At 36.2% G+C, this 19,088-nt stretch overlaps 1 protein-coding gene across 1 annotated transcript in view; it reads left to right on the forward strand.

Annotated features, from left to right (window-relative positions):
• USP32 (ubiquitin specific peptidase 32) overlaps window positions 1–19,088 on the forward strand; it is a 56,333-nt gene that overhangs the window by 176 nt on the left and 37,069 nt on the right. Inside the window, exons 2-5 of the mRNA XM_010286249.1 lie at window positions 2,509–2,636; window positions 8,396–8,501; window positions 9,091–9,209; window positions 12,470–12,629. Of these exons, the coding sequence (XP_010284551.1) occupies window positions 2,509–2,636; window positions 8,396–8,501; window positions 9,091–9,209; window positions 12,470–12,629 (513 nt within the window). The remainder of the gene's footprint in view (window positions 1–2,508; window positions 2,637–8,395; window positions 8,502–9,090; window positions 9,210–12,469; window positions 12,630–19,088) is intronic.

The following is a 19,088-nucleotide window of genomic DNA, read 5'->3' on the forward strand; positions in this document are numbered from 1 at the left end:
GTGCAGCCCAGTTCATATGAAGCATCCTTCGCTCCTCCCTACTGTGCTGCCATGCTGGGGAGAAACTTTAAGGAATTGGATCAAGGGACACAAAATCTGTAGTTTTGAATGAATGCTGGGGGAAAAAAAAAGTCCCTCATAATTTATCAAAATTATCAAAATTATTTGGATTTTTTATGCAGCCAGGAAACTAAACCTGAAAACGTCGGTAACGACATAGTGCTTTATTAAGTGGTTGTATATGTTGTGTATGTTTCAATCTTATTTTTGCAGTAAGCAATAATTAAGTTTACTTGAAGGTCCCTTAAAATATGTGTAAAGCCTAACCACCTGGTTAGTTAACACTTTGTGTGTGTGTACACTTTTTTGCCAAATGACCACAAACCAGATTGGATTAACTGGTGAGGAGTTCAAAAACATTAACTGAGTGGGGGAAAAACCCAGAATGCAGAGTCTATTTTTCTTACAAGTTTATGTGTGGTCATGCATATTAAAAAAAAAAAATACAATAAATTATTTTCATTGAAGAACTGTTGCTCCTTTTTTTGTCTAGGATCTAGGTTGTTTGCTTTACCTTGACAAAATAATGAAGCCAGTAACTTCCCCTTTTTATGTCCTGTTAAAAATCCCAAGCTTTTACTCATTAGTGTGGTGGGGAGTTGTTCCTGTTGGCTGAAAATTTGCGGTAGTTACGTTGTGCATAAGAGGTGTGGAGGGGACGCAGCAAAGCATCCTTCTGATGTGAAGCACTTCTGTTAATTTCTTGCACATTTGGAGGAAAGGCTGAGGCGTGAGGGTTGGTTTCTTTGCAGAATCTTTATTTTGCTTCCTATTTCCGTAATTCAGAAGAGCCGGGGAGCGTGGAGAATGTCACTTAAGGTTGTAAATACCGTATCTGAGACTCTGTTTCCAGTTAGTTAGGGAAAATCTTGGAAGAAGACTTTAACTGGTGTGCCTAACAGTGTTTGAGCTTTCGTTAAAGCATCACATGTGAAGACACAAAGAAAGAAAATGACTCTGTGGCCAAATGTTAATATGAAATAGTGAAAACCCCATATAAGCCAGGTAACACTATTATACCAACATTCTTCTGCCATATAATTAAAGATATATAAAATAATAAGTATAAAATAAAGATATACAAAAGAATATAAACATTAAAACATGATATATGATTATGATAACTTGAGCATGTCTTTTGCCAAATCCATGTTAATTGATAGCACCAGTGCTGTCTGGGTCACCTTTTAGGTTTATTTCTTAGATCCTCTGAAATTTTTTCTGGTCAAAAGTACCCAGAACCTATAATAAAATTTGAAAAGAAACATGACCCAATTTCTGTTTTTATACAAAATTGTTAAATGAAGTCACTAGTCTGTTTCAGTGTTGATTAGAATTAAAATTGGGGAGGAACGCTTCAATACTTTTGAAGAATGAGTTAATTGAAATATGGAAGTTTTAAAGAGAGTCCTGGATTAAGCTCTCAAGTGTTCTGTTTTATTTTGGCTGACAAAAAGCTTGACAAGCTTTTGGCCATGTCAGTGTTGTTTCTGTCTGGCATGTTATGTCAGGGGAGGGAAAATGCCTTGCTATAAATATAGTGAAATAGCTATCACGTACAGCATAATTTCTTTCAGCTTCTAGATGGCAAATAGCTCTTTCTGCAGTACGTGGTAGCTTCCATGTGATCCAGGTCATGGTGTGTTATTCTCTGCAACGTGATTTTTGACAAAGGACTTGTTTTGTTCAGTGAGATACTTCACTTCTTAAACACTTTGTTAGAAAGTTGCTTTATGCTTGTAAAATCTGAACGCAGGGACTGCTTTTCAGGAAGTTCACGTGCAAGTATAAACGGGATGTCATCAAACTCTTCACGTTTACAAATTGTGAATGAGTTTGAACAGATTTTAGCTGGCAATCAGATTTTGACTGTGCAAGAAAATCTTAGGTGAAGAATTCTGTTTAGTCCAAAGTTTAACTGTAGTATTTCTGTTAAATTCATGCTTCACTGTACTGTCTTATGAGCATGTAAGTGGTTATTACATTTATTTTTTTTTAATACAGAAAAAATAAACTGGTTGCTAGCTGAAACTGCTTGAAGCATGCTGCTGGAGCTGCTCTTAATATTCACCACTGTTGGTTACAGATAATTTCTCTGGCTTACATGCAATGTAAAATTGATCATAAGGCTAGCTTATTTTCCTTTCGTGTGGCAATAATGGTGCTTAATTTACAACAAATTATAATACACTATTGTAGTCAGAGAAAACTTAGACAGTGAACTGTTGTAATCATTGATGTTAACTGTAAGTCTACTTCATTTGGGGGGGGAAGATTAGATTATTAGATCTCATTTTCCAGTAGTCGGATTTTCCCACTTTTTAGGTGAAATCAAGCATTTAATTTCGCCCTGTCTTTCTATTGTAAAAGTAAATGTAAGGTGTGTAGCATTTTAAGAGTCCTTATTGACCAAATCTTTTTTTTCTCCTCTCTTCTCACTGAACACAGTTACGGACATAGAGCTAAAGCGACTGAAAGATGCTTTCAAGAGAACTTGTGGACTTTCATATTATATGACTCAACAGTGCTTCATCAGGGAAGTTCTTGGTGATGGAGTCCCTCCAAAAGTTGCTGAGGTAATCTATGAACTTGCTGTTTTTCTGGGGAGGCATATGCAGTTGATAATGTACACCTATAGATGTGCACACAGAAATATGCCTATATAGATACATGAGATAATTCAGTTTCTTTCCATTTTTCATACAATATCACAACGTATGTTCTCTGTCTGAAGATAATGTTCCAGACTTGGATCATGGGTTTTCACTGATGTGTGCTTGACTGAGCTACTGATTCCAACACAGTTAATAGGCGGTAGATGACTTGGAAGTAAACCTGAATGTGCAGATGTGCATTTGGGGAAGTAAAAGGTTGGGAATCTTTAACACTATACGTAGCCATTATAACAGAGGATTTTATTTAGTTTGCAGATGTACTTGCTGTTGGTTTCTCTGAGATTCCATTGGCTTTTATTTTGTATTCTGAAGTGCAGATTAATCCTTGTAAGCTCTTAAAAATAATTTTATGTATAATAGATGTATAAATGAATGGAAAAATAGCCAGAATCAAAATACACTACATGGATATAAATATTGTGTGTGTATATATATCTAAAAAACAGTAATACCATCCTGTACACATGCATGTTTAAAAATTCTGTTTTCTTTCATAGTGTTGGTCCTGTCTTGAGAGAGAAATTAGAATATTGTTGATAGAGAAGAAAAAGATTAGCCAGACCTTTCAAATGATATCTTGCTCCATGTCATTTCTAATCACAGTTTCTATTTCTGGTATCTTCAGTGTTATTGACCTCACAGGCTGCATACAAGTCTTCCAGTTTTATTTAGATAATAATGTGAGTAGTGAAGTGTGCATTGCAGAAGGTTTAACACTGCGGTAGAGTTACTTTTTTTTCCTAAGCTTAATCTTCCCTCTTTTTTTTTTGTTTCTGTTTTTCCTAAGTGTTGACAAAGAGGATGATATTACTTGCTTCTGTAATACAGTTAACAGTTTGATTTTTATGTGGGTATTCAAGCACTTAACAGGAAAAATTGCATTGTGTGTTAGCACTATCACATTAAAAGAAAGTATATGGTTTGCCCATAGCTTAAAGCATGTCTTCAGTATTAATTTCTGTATATGTTGTCTGCATGCTTTGGCTGTTAGTATCCCATAAGATTAAACAAAAAATGTATCCTACACTGTATATGATGGGTTTAAAACAATATAAAATGTTGAGAATTTTACATTGAATTAACTTGTACTTTTTTATCCCTTTTATGCCAGTATTAAGGATTAAATTGCTGATTTGAATTAAGTAAACTTGTGGTCATAAATGGAGACTCTGGGTTTTCAAATGTCTGCTGGCTACCTTCTACTTTATTTTTAAAAAAATCTGTCCTTAGACACAGTTTTGGTGATTATTATCTCTTTTAACACTCGTTATGGTTATACTGCAGTTCTTGGTTTCCAGTTGGTGAAATAAAATTAATGGAAGAATGAGTTGTTTTTTGATGTCACCTGATCAAAACTGGCACATCGACATCTCAAAGTTTTAATACAAATTACTGTGTACTTCTAGCATTCATATGCAGGCAATGCAGTCATAGCTGTGACCTTGAATACTGTAAATTTGGACAAAATTTGGATTTGATTCTGCTCATACTGTAAAGGGATGCTTTGTAATTCCTGGCTTCAGGATGTGGAAAGGCAGGCAAAGTCATTAGGCAACTTAAAGCCTTGTTCTGAGTTTTCAGCCTTTCAGTCATTAAAATTGATCATTTAGAGCCTCAGATTGCTGGGCTGTCTTCTCTGCATGTTTTGAATAATAGTTTTTCATGTCTGAGTAATGATAGGCCTTCAGGAATTCATTAAATTAAAAACACAGAGTTTTGCAGCAGGGACATAAAACGGAGAACTAAAGCCAGTGGAACTTTGGTCAAACAATTTGCATGATTGTCATGCGCACAAAACATTTTTTAAATGTTGAGGACAGTAATGTTCTGAAAGGATCTCTTGGAAAAATGAAGTTGAAGATATTAATAAAATGAAATTAAGAGATGCGCTGTGTCTGCTTTGTTTTAACTGCAGGAAAGCTCATCAGGTGGCGAGATGTATGAACACAACATTTATTTTTAAATCTAAGGAATTAATCCAATTACTGTATGCAGTTGTGGGCACCTTGATAGAAAAAGTATTGCTCAGAAGAGGTGGAAGGACGGAATGCTGATAATATTTCAAGAAAGTGTTTTAAGTAGCTTTGTATTTTATACTGAGGAGGGGAAGAATGTTGAGAAAGGCCCCCCTAATTTCAGCCCGTGCAGTCATTTCAATGACTAATTAGATTATACCGTTTATATATACCTACATATATTATGACTGTGAGATGGTTTATACACAGTATTCTGTGATACTTACTAAGCAGTTAAATGTCAGTGCATCTTTTTCTCTAAATGTGACTGATTGGTTAATAAACTGCAGTCCAAGTAATGCAAAGAGAAGAGGGATGTTGCTAACAGAGACATGAAGGCCACATTGAGGGGGCTGCCAAAAGAACAAGAACACCAACTTCTCAAGGACTGAGAGAGAAAAGGAGTCATAAGGATAAAATCAGGAAAGAATCCAGGACATTTTATACTCTCTAGATAAAGGAGCCTAAAGAATGCATTGAGCATCCTCTCTTACTCTTACAGCAGACTTACTGGAGTGTATGGACATAGGGCCAGGGATTTGGACCTCAAGGGAGCTGTTTGTATAGACTGAGACTTTTTTTAACAGAAAAGGATCCATATTGTTATATTCTTCAGTTATCCATGAAACATAACATGTCAGAGTTAACATTTAAAAAAAAAAAAAAAATGACTATGTACCATATAATTGTACTAAGTTTTACATTCTGAAATGTAAATTGCTATGATACTGTCTGGATGTGGCTATTTTAAGTGAAGCTGCAACAGTATTAAATAATTTTGGAAAATACAAAATCGCATCGTATTTTGATGGTGCATCTTATTAGAAGAAGTTTTCCAAATAGCACAGTAATGTGAAAAATTGTGGCGCTCCTTCCTGAGAAATGCAAACTAATCTCTGTTATATATTGTTATATTACTATTCAGTATTTATAAACTCTTCCCAAAAAATGATTAAGCAGCAAAACTCAAAGTAATGCCAGCTGCCGATGACTGTAATTACATATGTTAAATACTAATACATTGGACATTATCCATAGGATTCCTTTTCTGTGTTTATATCTTGAAGTCAATGTGTTATGTTGAAATAATACTATATAGATGTAATATTTGGCATTCAACTGATACAAGAATTGAGATGTACAAAATTCCACAGAAGTGAGTGGAAAACTCAGAAATGGGTTTGAATTAGAAATATGCTCTTGGATAAAGGCAGGAGACAGCTTTATTTGAGTTAATTTATAAAGTAGCTGTTCTTAACAAGTCTGAAAGCACAGAAAGGTTAAATTTGAGTGATGGAGAATAAAGTGTAAAGAAAATATCATCTTTTATTAAAATTTGTGAAAGAAACCCAGTGATTTCTCATTTGCGTTTGGTGGTTTTTTTTTTTTTGTCATGGAAGTACTGTTAATCTGAAATGTAATAATTCTTTTCTTGTTAGTGCTCTTAGTTGGGTTTTTTACATTAAGACTTAAACTATAGTGTTCAGCAGAGCTAACTGCATATTTTTTAAAAAGTAATTATTTCAATATAATATAAAGGTAAATTGCTTACATACGCAGTGTAGCCTTGAAGGCATCTTGTGAAATCAGAATGATTAGAAGTAGAAAGTGTGGAATTCAAATGTCTGCCCTGACATTGTCCATGAAGCATATACAATCATTGTGTCCAGACAGAGCACACATTTAGTTTTAATAATTTAGCCCTTCAAGCATTTGTAAATGGATTAACCTTCAGTAATAGAAGAGGATGATCTGAGCACCCTATGGGAAGTTAATGTATTTGGGTAGTGCTATGTCTTATAGTGGAGTGAAACTGCAGGTTCTACCTAAATGTTTTATGTAGAATTAGATCCTTCTGTATTTTTGGCCTCATTTACATTTACTTGCCTTTAGACATCTTTTAATAGTCTTAAGTGGATAGCAATGAAAAGTAATAGCTTGATGTGTGGACAAGGAGAGGATTTACTGAAGGTAAAACAGAACTATAGTGAGGTAAGTGTCTTCAGGGAATCCGTCTGCTTCAGCATTATGTCTGGTAATAACTGTGATAGTAGAGGGGAACAAAAATTTGGAATTTTTTACTACCTTGTTGCCTAATAGTTCTTCAGAAGTCATCTAAACACATTCTGCAAATGAATTCTGCCAGTCTGCTTTCTACTGCTGGAAAGGCAATGGTGGTACAGTTTCCACACCTTGTTCTACACAAAGCATCAAGGGCAGTTACGGTAGTAAATCTAATGTAGCTAGTCTGTCTTAGGTATTTCCTTTTCTTTTTGCCACTACAGCACTGCATGGCTTAGCCAGATCTATCCAGTGCCCTTGACAGGTCCATGGCTGGTTTTGTTTGGTCACTCCCAGTCCTGGCTTAATTTTTACTTGAGATGGAAACCACATCAAAATAAACAAGTTCAACAAATAAGTCTACTATCGAAACCATGATCAGTGACAAGTCACTTTGTTCTGATCATTCACAGTAATAGTTCCCCATCAGCTAGACTTAATACTATCTCTTTATGATTGGATGCTCAGTGTGATATCTATAAGAAAATAAAACTAAAAGACATAGACACTGAAATAATTCTTCTATATAAGAGTAATTTATAAGTTCTGACTGCTTTAAATTCTAATACCCAATACAGATTTCTGACTTCTGATACTGATAAAGTACTGGGGCTTGTAGGAATAGATTTGGGATTAAAGGAGAAGTCCATATTTGAAGAGCAGTACAGCATACATATTTTAATTTGCACTCTGTAGTAGTAGAGGCAAAGTGAAGTAGTTTTTTGCAATAAGTGAGTACATAATTCTTGTTTACTAAAAGCAGTTGCTATTTGTCCTAAAAAATGACTGACTTCCTCTGTATCTCATATATCAGCGTTGACTTCACTGTTGAGATGCCGTTGAGTAAGTTAAGCTGTGGTGTACAGACTTTTCATGTGAAAGGTAAATGCTGCAGCCCCCTTCCATTGACCGCATTGTTCCTGCTGGCCACTTTCAATCTTTGAGTAACTTCTGAATAGAAGTCATGATTTCTAGTGCTTTCTCTTGGAAGAAATATTTAAATACTACTGTTAGAGCAGGGTACTAAACTGGAATGGTCGTTGTAGCAACAGTTGCAGTGTTAAGATAGTTGGGGTATAGTTGGTGGAAGGTTGTTTTTTCTTGTGTGTCACATCTTTTCAAAGCAGTAGTTTTTGATGGCTTACTGGAAGTGCATCTCCTGTGATTGGGGCAATGAAACACTTGGTGCTCCAACAACCTTGTGTTGTCTTTGAGACTATCAAAGCCTAGTCTGGAGGAGAATTCATTTTCATTATCTTGATAAAGAAGTTTGGGGAAATAGCACCAGTGAGCATGCAAGAAGCTGTCTTCATTGGAGGATTCTAACTCCTTTTTTTAATATTGCCGTTCATGAAAAGTACCCGTGTTCCACTAAATAAAAGACCCTGGGAAGGCTATTTTATAGGTACAAAAGAGCTACACAAGTGTAACAGAATTAATATTAGAAGTCTGTTCAGCTGAACATGAGGTGACTAGCCTAAAAACCACGTAAGACGGAGCCTCAGTATAAGTTCTTGCTTTTAGTTCGACACCTCTGTTCTCTCTGTTAACTTTTTGGTTAACTTCTCTGTTTTATTCTTATAGGTTATCTACTGTTCATTTGGAGGAATATCCAAAGGGCTGCACTTCAATAACTTGATAGTCGGATTAGTTCTACTTACAAGAGGCAGAGAGGAAGAGAAAGCAAAATGTAAGTAATGTTACTTACAACAGTAACAACAGGATAGAGGATAGTGAGCATAAAATACACTTATGTAAAGCAAACATAAATTGTGGTATACGAAGTCCCTATTTTTATATGTAATCAGGGCATACATTTGCCAATAAAGTTTGTATTTTTTAGACATTTTAAACTGTATATTTTGAAATTCAGTGTATTTTTGTTTTTTATACTCGCCATAATGAAATATTTGATAGTCATCACGAACGTAAATGTTAGGATCCTACAGAAAGACTGTTGATCACTGTATGTGGGCAGAGGAAGGAGGACGGCATTTGATATTTTTCAAAACAAATGAAAGCATCTGCCTACCGACTTCTGCTGTTTTCTCTTCCTTGTTAATATGACTTGGTAGTATTTATTTTCCTTTTGATTAGTGGACAATGGTAAAAGAAAAAGGAGATGCTTCTTGACCTAAACCTTGTTGAGCTATATTGAAATTGAATCAATGTAGGTTTTTAGTCCTTTAGTTGTTGCACAGCCTTTGGCATTCTTGTTGTAAACAATATTAGAAAAATATAACTACCAGAGCTGCTTAAACATATCTCTACTTCCTCAGATATTTTCAGTCTCTTTTCTAATGAATCTGGGAGTCATGTTGTCCGTGAAGAGATGGAGAAGATGCTGCATGTAGTTGATGGGAAAGTCCCGGAGTCACTCAAGAAATGTTTCTCTGAGGTATTTCATACAGGTTTTATCCTATTGCTTTTATAAAAAAGTGATAATTACATTGGATAGTTTGTTTTTCTCTGACATATACATGCTCATATATGTATGGGAACAAATTGACCTTGTTTAAATTGGGTAAAAGCTCATAGTATTTTTATGTTGTGAAATTACATGTAAATTGTACTGATGTGAATAGCAGTTTGGTATGTAAACATAGTCATTCTCCATGCTGCTTTACTTAATGTGCGAGTTTGAAAGATACCATTTGCCAAGGATAATCACGTTATCAAGTACATTTAAATACTAATATTGCTAGTGGAAATTTATTCATTACTGTGGACATTTTATTGCAATCGGGGAAGAAATCTAGAACACAAATCTGTGAGGGGAAAGAAAAATCTGCATCCTGGATTTAAAAATGCCTGCCAGCAGTGGTTGCTTAAAAATAATAGTTTCATAGTATTACTTTTGTCTCACTGTGCCTGCCAGGAGCTACAGCATTTATTTATGCTTTAGGTTGTTTGAGAGATGTAATCTTTATGAAGCTTGCTGAAGTCCTCCTCTAAAACAGGCTATTGTTACTTTTAAATATTCACAGGTGCTTTGGCACTAGTGATCCTGATGATTTGTCAGGTTTTTGTGCTTTGGTTGCTTCATTTGTTATCAGAGGACTAGAGATATAGTTGTCGTTATACAATCCACTGAAGAACTCATTGACTTGGAGCCTTATTTGTGGATATCAGCTTACTTAATTACCTTAAATTTCATTGTACTGTATTGAAGGTAACTTTGGTTATGGGCATTGGCTGAGGCAGACTCGTTTAACCTGGCAGTGGTGTCATGTTGGCTTTGTAAGCAACAGTTACATTCTTCATTCTTGGCTTGGATCATAAATCGTATGCATTCCAGTTTCTGGAGCTGACCCACTTCAGTATTTCCTATTTATAATTTCCCATCAATATGGTGTGATGAATTATACCCAAAAAGTTAATTGCCCACTGTCCAAGAAATCCAGAAATACTTTATGAAGACTTGCAGGAAGAGAAGTATCAGTCTGGCTTCATACCATTTTCCTGTTCAAGAAAATACTTTATATTGATTTTTCTTTTAAAATGAAAATAGTGTAATAACCCACTCAGCAGGATTTACTGGCCTGTTAATCATACTAGGTCATTGCTGGAGAGTGAGAAAGTTTAATGTTCCTGCTGTGAGTCTTCCTTCCTGCTGTATGGTGGATGAGTTTATGCTTTTAAGGATGATGTTTAAGTACTTCTATTCTTCGGAATTATTGCGTGTAGTCATCTAGAAATATAAACTCTAAAATATATCTGAGTTTTCCTCACTCTTGTTTCTGAAATACAGGAAACAAATTCAGTGGTACCTGTATTGCTGTAGCTGCTCAAGTTCCATCATGGCTCAGCTGTAAATATTACTTGCTTCACATGCTTTTTTCCCCTGTCCAAAGTTTTCCTGTCCCTCTTCTTCCTTCTCCTTCCTTTAATCAATTGCAACAATGCAGAATCTTAGTGAAAGGTGACACAGCTCTTGCTGTGTTTACAGAAAGCAGTGAAAAAAGTAGAGGGAAAGTAGAGTGGAACAGGTAGTAAGAAAATGATCTTGTGTCTGATCCAAACTGTTAGAGAAATTAAAAAAAAATAATTGTGGGCTGCTTTTTTCTTCTCTGTTACTTTAGCAGTAGAGGTTTCTTTGCTGAAGCAAGTGGTTCCATAATGGGTTAAATCCTGCAAAGTCCACGTTGTTGAGTTACCCTTTTCCTGACTGCCATTCATTCTCCTACCTTTGTGCTGGCTCAAGCATTTATGTAGTGCCTTGATGAACTGGATTGGGAAACTGATCTGGCTGAGAAGTAAGCCCTTTTTCTGTAGCTCCTAATCCTGTAGGTTATTTTTCAGCTAGATGTGTTTTGCCACATGATTGCACTAATGTGACTGCGGTCACAAAAGAGAAGGGATGAAGGATCGGGAACATTGTTGGTAAGAGGAAGGTTAGGACCATGCTGTCAGACAGTAGTGTGGATATATACAGATTAAACTGGTGATGGAATAGCAATGTAGCATCTTGACTTCCTTGAATTATAACCATGTGGAAGTCTATGATAGTAGCTGTTAAGTATTGGAGTGTTTCTGCATGTGTTGGTTGGACGAAAAAATATAACACTCGTCTAGGAAAAAGCGGCATAAAAAGAATGAGTATCTGAATCCTGAAATAATCCATTAAAATTGGAATATGAAGCAAATGTTTTAGCAGTGATGTTGATTAACCATATGAGCAACCTGGCAAAAGGTAGTAAATTTTCAATTTTCTGCAGTTGGCAGTTGCAGGTAGTCAGTGGCCAAATGCAAATTGTTGCATTCTGTAGAGGTGTAATTCAGTGAAGTTTAATGGTCTGCGGTATTAGGGAAGTTTAAATAATCAGTGACTTGATACGTCTTTCACATTGTAGACCCCTGTTTATTTCCTGTGGAGATTAGGAACTCCATATAATGAGTTTGTCTACTGATAATAGGTTTGCTTTTATTTTAGTTAGTTTTGTGAGTCCTGTAGAAATTAGTCTGCTGATCCCTATGATTTCATGGCCACAGCTTGTAAAGCGTTCAACTAATTCTTTTAAACAGCCTCTCCAGCATTTAAACTCTGTCAATCTATAGCTTTTATGTATTCTGAACAGGAAGTTCCATGAGACATCCAGCAAGAGAGACTGAGTTAGGAGATATTGTGAATGTTATGTTTACATGTGTGCTCCAAAGTGGGTTTTGGTCAATAGAGGCAAAAAATTGACATGATTAATCATACTATTAGTTACTCTCAAATCTAATTTTTCTGTATTAAATGTTTATATAGTTGTGCAGATATAACAGAATGTTTATGATTTTATAACACCTATTATTTGGCACATAAGAGCTCTTATCTATCATAATAAATTAATAAAAATAACTTCTGTTATTTTGAGTTGTAAGTAACCATTTTTCTTCTAATCCCTTTAACCTGAGGTTCAGAGTAAGTGACTTTCCAAAGGCCACATTGAGTAGGTGGTTGAAATGCAGAGAGCGCTGAGGAGTATACTTTCCCTCCCAGTGCTATATTTCAGAATGAAATGAAAAAAGCAGGCATGGCTCCAAAGAAAAAAATTTTAGTTCTTTTTTTATAGGAGATTGACCCAATTCTTGTTCATACAGCTGGATGGTTCCTGTCTACTGGTACTGAGAAAGCAGAGATAAACAGCTCACATTTTCTTCTTTTTCTTACAGGGTGAAAAGGTAAACTATGAGAAGTTCAGGGTTTGGCTGTTGCACAACAAAGATGCTTTCACGTTTTCCCGTTGGCTGCTGTCTGGAGGTGTGTATGTGACACTCACTGACGATAGCGATACCCCTACCTTCTATCAAACCCTGGCTGGAGTCACACACTGTAAGTAAACATGCTTATTATTATGTGCAGTTTTTAAAACTGTTTCAGAGTTCACAGAAACAAACTGTTGCCTTGCCGTAGTTGTTCATTAGATCTCACTACCCTGATGAGATACATGCAGTTCTGTTCAGCAAGATAAATTTCTTCACCATGCTAATTTGTTCTCTGCTTTTTGTGCTGTGACATGTAAAACATTGTTACGTACAAGGACACTGGGGGTCATTATTTTTAAGAGATAACAGTAACTGAGATTACAACACTTCTTATAGTAGAAGTTTGCTACCAAGCAAATTAAAAAAAAAAAAAAAAAAAAGGAAAATACCTTCTCTTTGACAAGTATATTTGGCTAAAGTGACTTGATATTAATACTGGTTTTATATTTGTTCTTTCAGATACAGTGGATCGTAAAACTATTGAGACAGTTCTGAAAGTAATACTTATTTCAAAAATAAGTATTACCTTTTAATTTGCTTTCTGCAGTAAAATAAGTATTATTCCTGGCATATGATGTAGTCAGGGAAACTAAATTAACTAAAGAGAAGCCTCCTCGGGATTTGCATTTAGGAATAATCTCCAAAGAATGCTTCCTTATGTCTATATTAATGTAAAAGAAGGAGCAGCTGTTTTTTAAATTAAATGTAAAAACAAAAGTCTGATAAATTATACTTGATATGCAAGTATAATATAAGCATACATTACCGTAAAGCATCTAAGGGACGTTGGTATCCCTAGGAGAAGGGTATTTGTTATTGAGATGTCAGTGATTTGAGCAATCTCATTGTGTTTTATGTAGTCTCATAGATTTTCTTTGGTGTCAGCATGGCATTTAATCTCTTTAATGGGTGGGTTACTTGAATAAAGCAATGTGCATTTTTTTTCTCTTGGTTTTAAATATGATCATTGAAATTCTGTTCTGATGATCTGAAATGAAAATGCATAATAAAATTAGAAGTTTATAGACAGGTAATTTATTTGCATTGCATGAGAGACTGCAGTGGACATTGAGGTTACGGAAGACCACTAAATACTCTGAGGTCTAACAGACAAAGTAGAGAAAGAAGGATGCTAAAAAAAGAAAAACAACCCTCTGAATTTTCTAGATTTCAGCCCTGGGAAAAAATCTTTCAAGCTGTACCAAATTGAGATCTGACATGCCTCCAACCTTGTCAAGTCTCCTTTGCCCTAAGTGTTCAAAGAAAGCTTTGCCCTAGTCCTCTGGATGTTACCTCAGAGCTTATTTAGATTCTCCGGCTGCCCCCGCTCCCCCCCCCCCCGCCCTGCTTTGAACTTGAACTTTCCGAACAGTTTTTACTATGCTTTTTGCAGAAAGTTTATTTATACTGAAACTGAGGTTTATAATTTAAAAAATAATTAAGAGCTACTGTTTTAATAGATTTTATTTCATATTTAATGTTCTTCTTACTTCTGTTTTTGATATACCTGTCACTCTTACCATCTGCAGCCAGGCCCTCAACTGTATTTCCAGCAAAATAAATGTTCAAGAAGGAAATGGTCTTTAGACTGAAGAGCATAATATTCTACTTTAGCCAACCCACATCTATGTTCTTCTGTCAAATCAAATTGCCTCCAGTACCTCAGTTTCCATTTCAGCCTTTTTGAGTGCAGGGACCTATCAACTAATCACAGTATCTCTGCTGCCATTTCAGCCTTACAACCCTTTCCTGAGCACTCCTCCTGCAGGAGCATAGTCTGTTTTCCCATTTAAGGACTGTTGCCCCCTCTAGCTCCCAGTTACCTCTTTGACGTCTTCAACTGCACAGTCTCAAATCTTGCTTAATTGCTCTTATGGATACTGACTGCTTCAGGAAGCAATGGTATTGCTCCCTGTTTAAATTTTCATAGCAGCCTCAGTGATCCTACCTCAGCATAGCCATCATCTTTGAAAATGTCAGTCCTGAAATCAGCTCGCTCTGCCTCTTAGCTATATCTTCTAACTCCTCATATTTTAAGGTTAGAAGTTCAAGTAATATTCTTGTGTTTGGTTTTAACCTTTCTATGATCAAGTAGGTTTATAATAATTTCATAACATTCTTGTGTATTGCGGCATCTGATACTGTAAACAGAATTACAGAAGGAAGTGTTTAGTCTTCTTTCTTTTCTAGGAAACATGCATGCATGATTGCTCTTTTATGTTTGCTAATTCATATGGCTACATGTTCTGTTGCAGAAGTTACCAGATTTTTAACGCCTTGTGAAATATGTTTGAAGAGTTTTGGGTCTCTGCTGGGTGTTTCAACACAACCTATGGTCTCAGGGGGAAAAAAAAAAAACTTCTGGGGAAAAAACAACTAATTTCTGTTGCTATGTATTTCATGAGACTACTAAGAAATTCAGTGTTTTCTAGTAGCTGGTGGTGTTCTTTGTTTCTTTATTGACAGCTTACTTTTGTAAGCCATTGGCTGAGTGTAATGAAGGTAGACTGAGAGAGAAGTTAAGTTTTCCATTGTTAGGCTTAAAAAGCTGAAATAAAATATTTAAGAGTGTTTGAAGTAATTATTGAATCTTCAAGTGCATGTCAGATCTGGGGTTGAGCTTTTCATTGTATTCCAGAAAACTGTGTAGCTTACATGTATTTTTGAATCAGTAGAATGTTTCAAACTGCACTGTCCACAGGATCAGTATACTTAATGAAATTTGGGAAGCTTATATGACAGCTAAGTTTGGACCTCTAGATAAAATTAAATTTTACTGTATTTTTGTTATTTTCCCATTACATGTTGTAGTAAGAAAAACAGAAAGTACTTGTGCTGTGTTACGATGTCTGCAGCCCGGTATCTTTCAAATGACACGTGTGGAAAATTTGGACAGGAATTTAAGATAGTAGGAAGATGAACTGGTGAACTAACCTGCTGGTGAACTAACCAGCCTCCCCCAGGTCTGGACAAATACTTTCTGTATAATGCATCCGATGATTTCCCTTGTGATATGAGGCAGTATAGGACTCTCACGCAACAGATGCAAAAGTAAGGAAAACACAAATGCTTGAGCACTTGGAAGTAATTACAGTAAAGTATGAGTACTTGGGGCCTTGCAGCTTCATTTTTTAAGTTTAGTAATTGCAGTCTAATCAGGTTAATCTAAAGAATAAGAAATATAGTACAGAAGTACTCTTAACACAGCTGAATGTGTAAAACAGTAGAGCTGTTACGACAGTTCCTTTTCTCTAAACCAAGGCTTGTTTTTAACACTTTTAGCTAGGGTAGTGGTTGCCTTTTGGGAGAAAAGTAACTGAAATAATGTTTAGTAAACCTAGGCAAACACCGTTAGCAGAATATAGTGAAAGAGAGTAGGGTTTTAAAATTTCTTCTACTGTAAAAGGAAAACTAGTTTGTGTAACTTGCTAGTGCAGTTACAGATCTCTCACCTGGCTGCTGGGCTCCGGCTGGGTCGCAGCGCGCCCTCTCCTGGCTCCAGCTTCAGACCCTCCTGCTAAGCCTTACCTCCCCTCAGCGTGCTTCCCACTGAGCATCTTGAATAATACGTCAGAGACATGAAGAATTGCAGTTGGTAAAAATAGTGAAAGTTACTAACATCGATTTAGAAACAGACAGTGAATATTTTATTGCAAAGCATCAGTGACTCCATTTAAATTTGCTTAATGAGCCAAGCTATCAGGGAAACAAAGGAATTCTAATTTTTCATTTGTAAATAACATTTATTTTGGTATGCAGATTAATTATATTTCTCAACACATAATTAGAAATGAAATTTTAAAGTTACAGGAAGTTGCACACACTTGCTGCTTTTAATCAAATTTTGTTCCATTTCACTTAAATCATAAATACGAATAATTTCATTTGAAAGCTACCAAAATAACTTAAGTTTCTCTTGGACCTTTGTTCCAAAAAAACCCAGTTTCAGGGATATAAGTCTCTCCTACACCTGAGTACTGACCAGCTAGCACTCGTTTGGATTTTCTCAGTTTTGTGGTATGATTGGGTACGTTTCAAGATTTAAAAAAAAAAAAAAAAAAAAAATTTAAATTTAACCTTTTGATTTAATTAAAATTAATGATTACAAATTAAACACCTAATCTTCTCTGATACTCTTAAGTCTAACACAGTAATTCAATAATACAACAGTTGTCGGCCACTGGAGGATGTCATGTTATTGCCTATGGTGGTTGGTTTGCACTCTTCTGAATATCAGAGTGGAACAGGCTCCATCCTGCCTGCAAAGTACAGCTTTCTGTGCCTTAGTTCGGCTGACAGATGAATGGGAACATGAGACACATGGAAGGAAGACACATGTCCCACCAAGTGCAGACCCTGGGAGGAGTCACTGTATCATTCCTTTCATAAGATACTGAGGCTTATTGGTTTTAATTTTCTTTCCTCCAGTTGGGGAAAATTATTCCAGTACATCATCTGCATGTATTTGTGGGCAATTTATGTCTTAATTTTCTGTCAGCATTGTCCTTAGTTTCAGACAGTCTCTGCTCTCCTTCCTTTCTACCATTCAGTGTAAATGCAAATGACTCTTAAACTTCTTCTTGACCTTTTTGCCAAAGCCAAATGAGCTCAGTTCAGGTCTGTCTCAGACCAAGTGCCTCCATCCCCTGCTCCATCTCAGACTTGGGTGATTGCTGTCATAGTGACTCCAGGTGAGACCTTACTGGTTTCCTTCATTCAACTGGAAATACTTCTGCTCCTGCAACACAGGTGGTGGTTGCCTTTTTTATGAGTGTGTCTCAGTGTCACGTGCTGGGCTTATATACTCAGGTTTTCAGTCCTTTCCCAATTTATCCCATTTATCAGAGGGGTTACTGGTTTCGAACTGACGGACCGTCTAATTTGTACTTCTTTGTTATCCAGTTCTTGTGTCACTGAGTTCTTATTAAATAGCATCTTAATTCTCCTTTGAATTGAAGAGACTCTCTTCTGTTGTCAGAAAAATTCATTTAAATGCTCCTGCTTTTTCTGACAGCTCTTACATATGGAGATGCAGTAAGACTGTGTGTAATCAGTATAATAATTATATTTTAGAACATACAGTTATTGCTAATTTAACATAATAAATGAGAGAAGCCCTGGATAACCAAACAGCATGGTTGAAGTGGAGAAGTGAGGTTTTGAAACAGTATAAAATTGAAACTGAATGTTGTGGGAGTAACCTCTTCGGTCAGAGATGGGTTTATAAACGTGTGGGGCTTCATGGTAAGATGAAGATGTGAGCCTGTAAAAGGAAAGTGAAATGAAGTGGGCATTTAACTTTGCTCACATAAAAAGGCTGTCTGGATGTTAAATACATGTTCTGTAGCTTGCCTACTTCAGTTGTGGTATCCACTCTTGAAACACCATCTCTTAATGATGTATAGAAGGCCACTGGAAGACAATTCTGAAGATTTTGGATTTACTAAAGGTGCCTTTAAGAGCATCATTTCATTCTGTGCTGTTTTCTTCCAAGTGTGTGAACACTTGTACTTTGAGAGGAACTGTAGTGTTTAATACCTCTTCTGTATGGATTCCCCTCTCAAGGCAGCGATACGCTCTATTCTGCTAGATGAACGCCTGGATGGTCGTGTCTGACACACACAAGGGTCTTGGTTCATGTTACAGTATTCCTTCTGTGTGTGTCCGTTTTTCAATTAGAAGGAGAGAGGGGGGGAAAAAAAAGATGAAAGTATTACAGCAGACTAGGCCAATAAGAAAAAGCCTCAGTGTCACTTAATCCGCATCTTGCCACTTTGTTATCCTCTTAGGTCCCGGGCTATTTTATGTCTTGCAAAGCAGCTCTCTGTGCCCAGGTCCCAGAGTCTTCCGTGTGTTAATTTGACAGCGACAAACAAGTGTGTTTAGTCAGAATCACTGTTTGGTGCGCAGTCGTTCGGTCTCTGGTTCTGACTCGGCCGTTGTGCAATGAAGAGCTCTCCCTGCGACTGGGGACTGGGTTTTGCGTGGAGGATATCATGGTAAACAGTAAAACAAAGCAAATTTCAGTTAAAATGTTGGGAATATGGTATGCTTCTACTGCTGTGAACCAGAGAGGATTGTACCAATAGGTGGGTAAAAATTAAAATTTTACAATATATTGGAATACTTACTTAATTCTGGTCATATAAAGAATTGTAGTAAATAGTGCCTGAAATGAAAACATGTTCTTAATTTTTTTTCGAAGAGAGAAGATTATTAATGGCTTGCTGCCTATGTAATATTTAAGAACGCCATACATTTCATGGAAGAGGCATTAAAATGAAGGATGCTTTTTTTTAATGTTTATCACTGTCATGCAACCTGACTGTCGATCACAGTGTGGCAGCTGGTTTTAAATTAACTCACTTTTAGTAGATTTACAGCTTTCTCAGATGCATATTTTTGCTGAAAATGTTTCCCTCTTCTTCCTTTACAGTATGAAGACTGTAGCTTGAGGTGTGCTTGATATTATCATTCCTCTCATTATACTTGTCTAGTTCTTAGAGAATTGAACCAAGAACCGCTC

The sequence above is a fragment of the Phaethon lepturus genome, unplaced genomic scaffold (assembly GCF_000687285.1).
Source record: "Phaethon lepturus isolate BGI_N335 unplaced genomic scaffold, ASM68728v1 scaffold1514, whole genome shotgun sequence".
NCBI classification, from domain to species: domain Eukaryota; kingdom Metazoa; phylum Chordata; class Aves; order Phaethontiformes; family Phaethontidae; genus Phaethon; species Phaethon lepturus.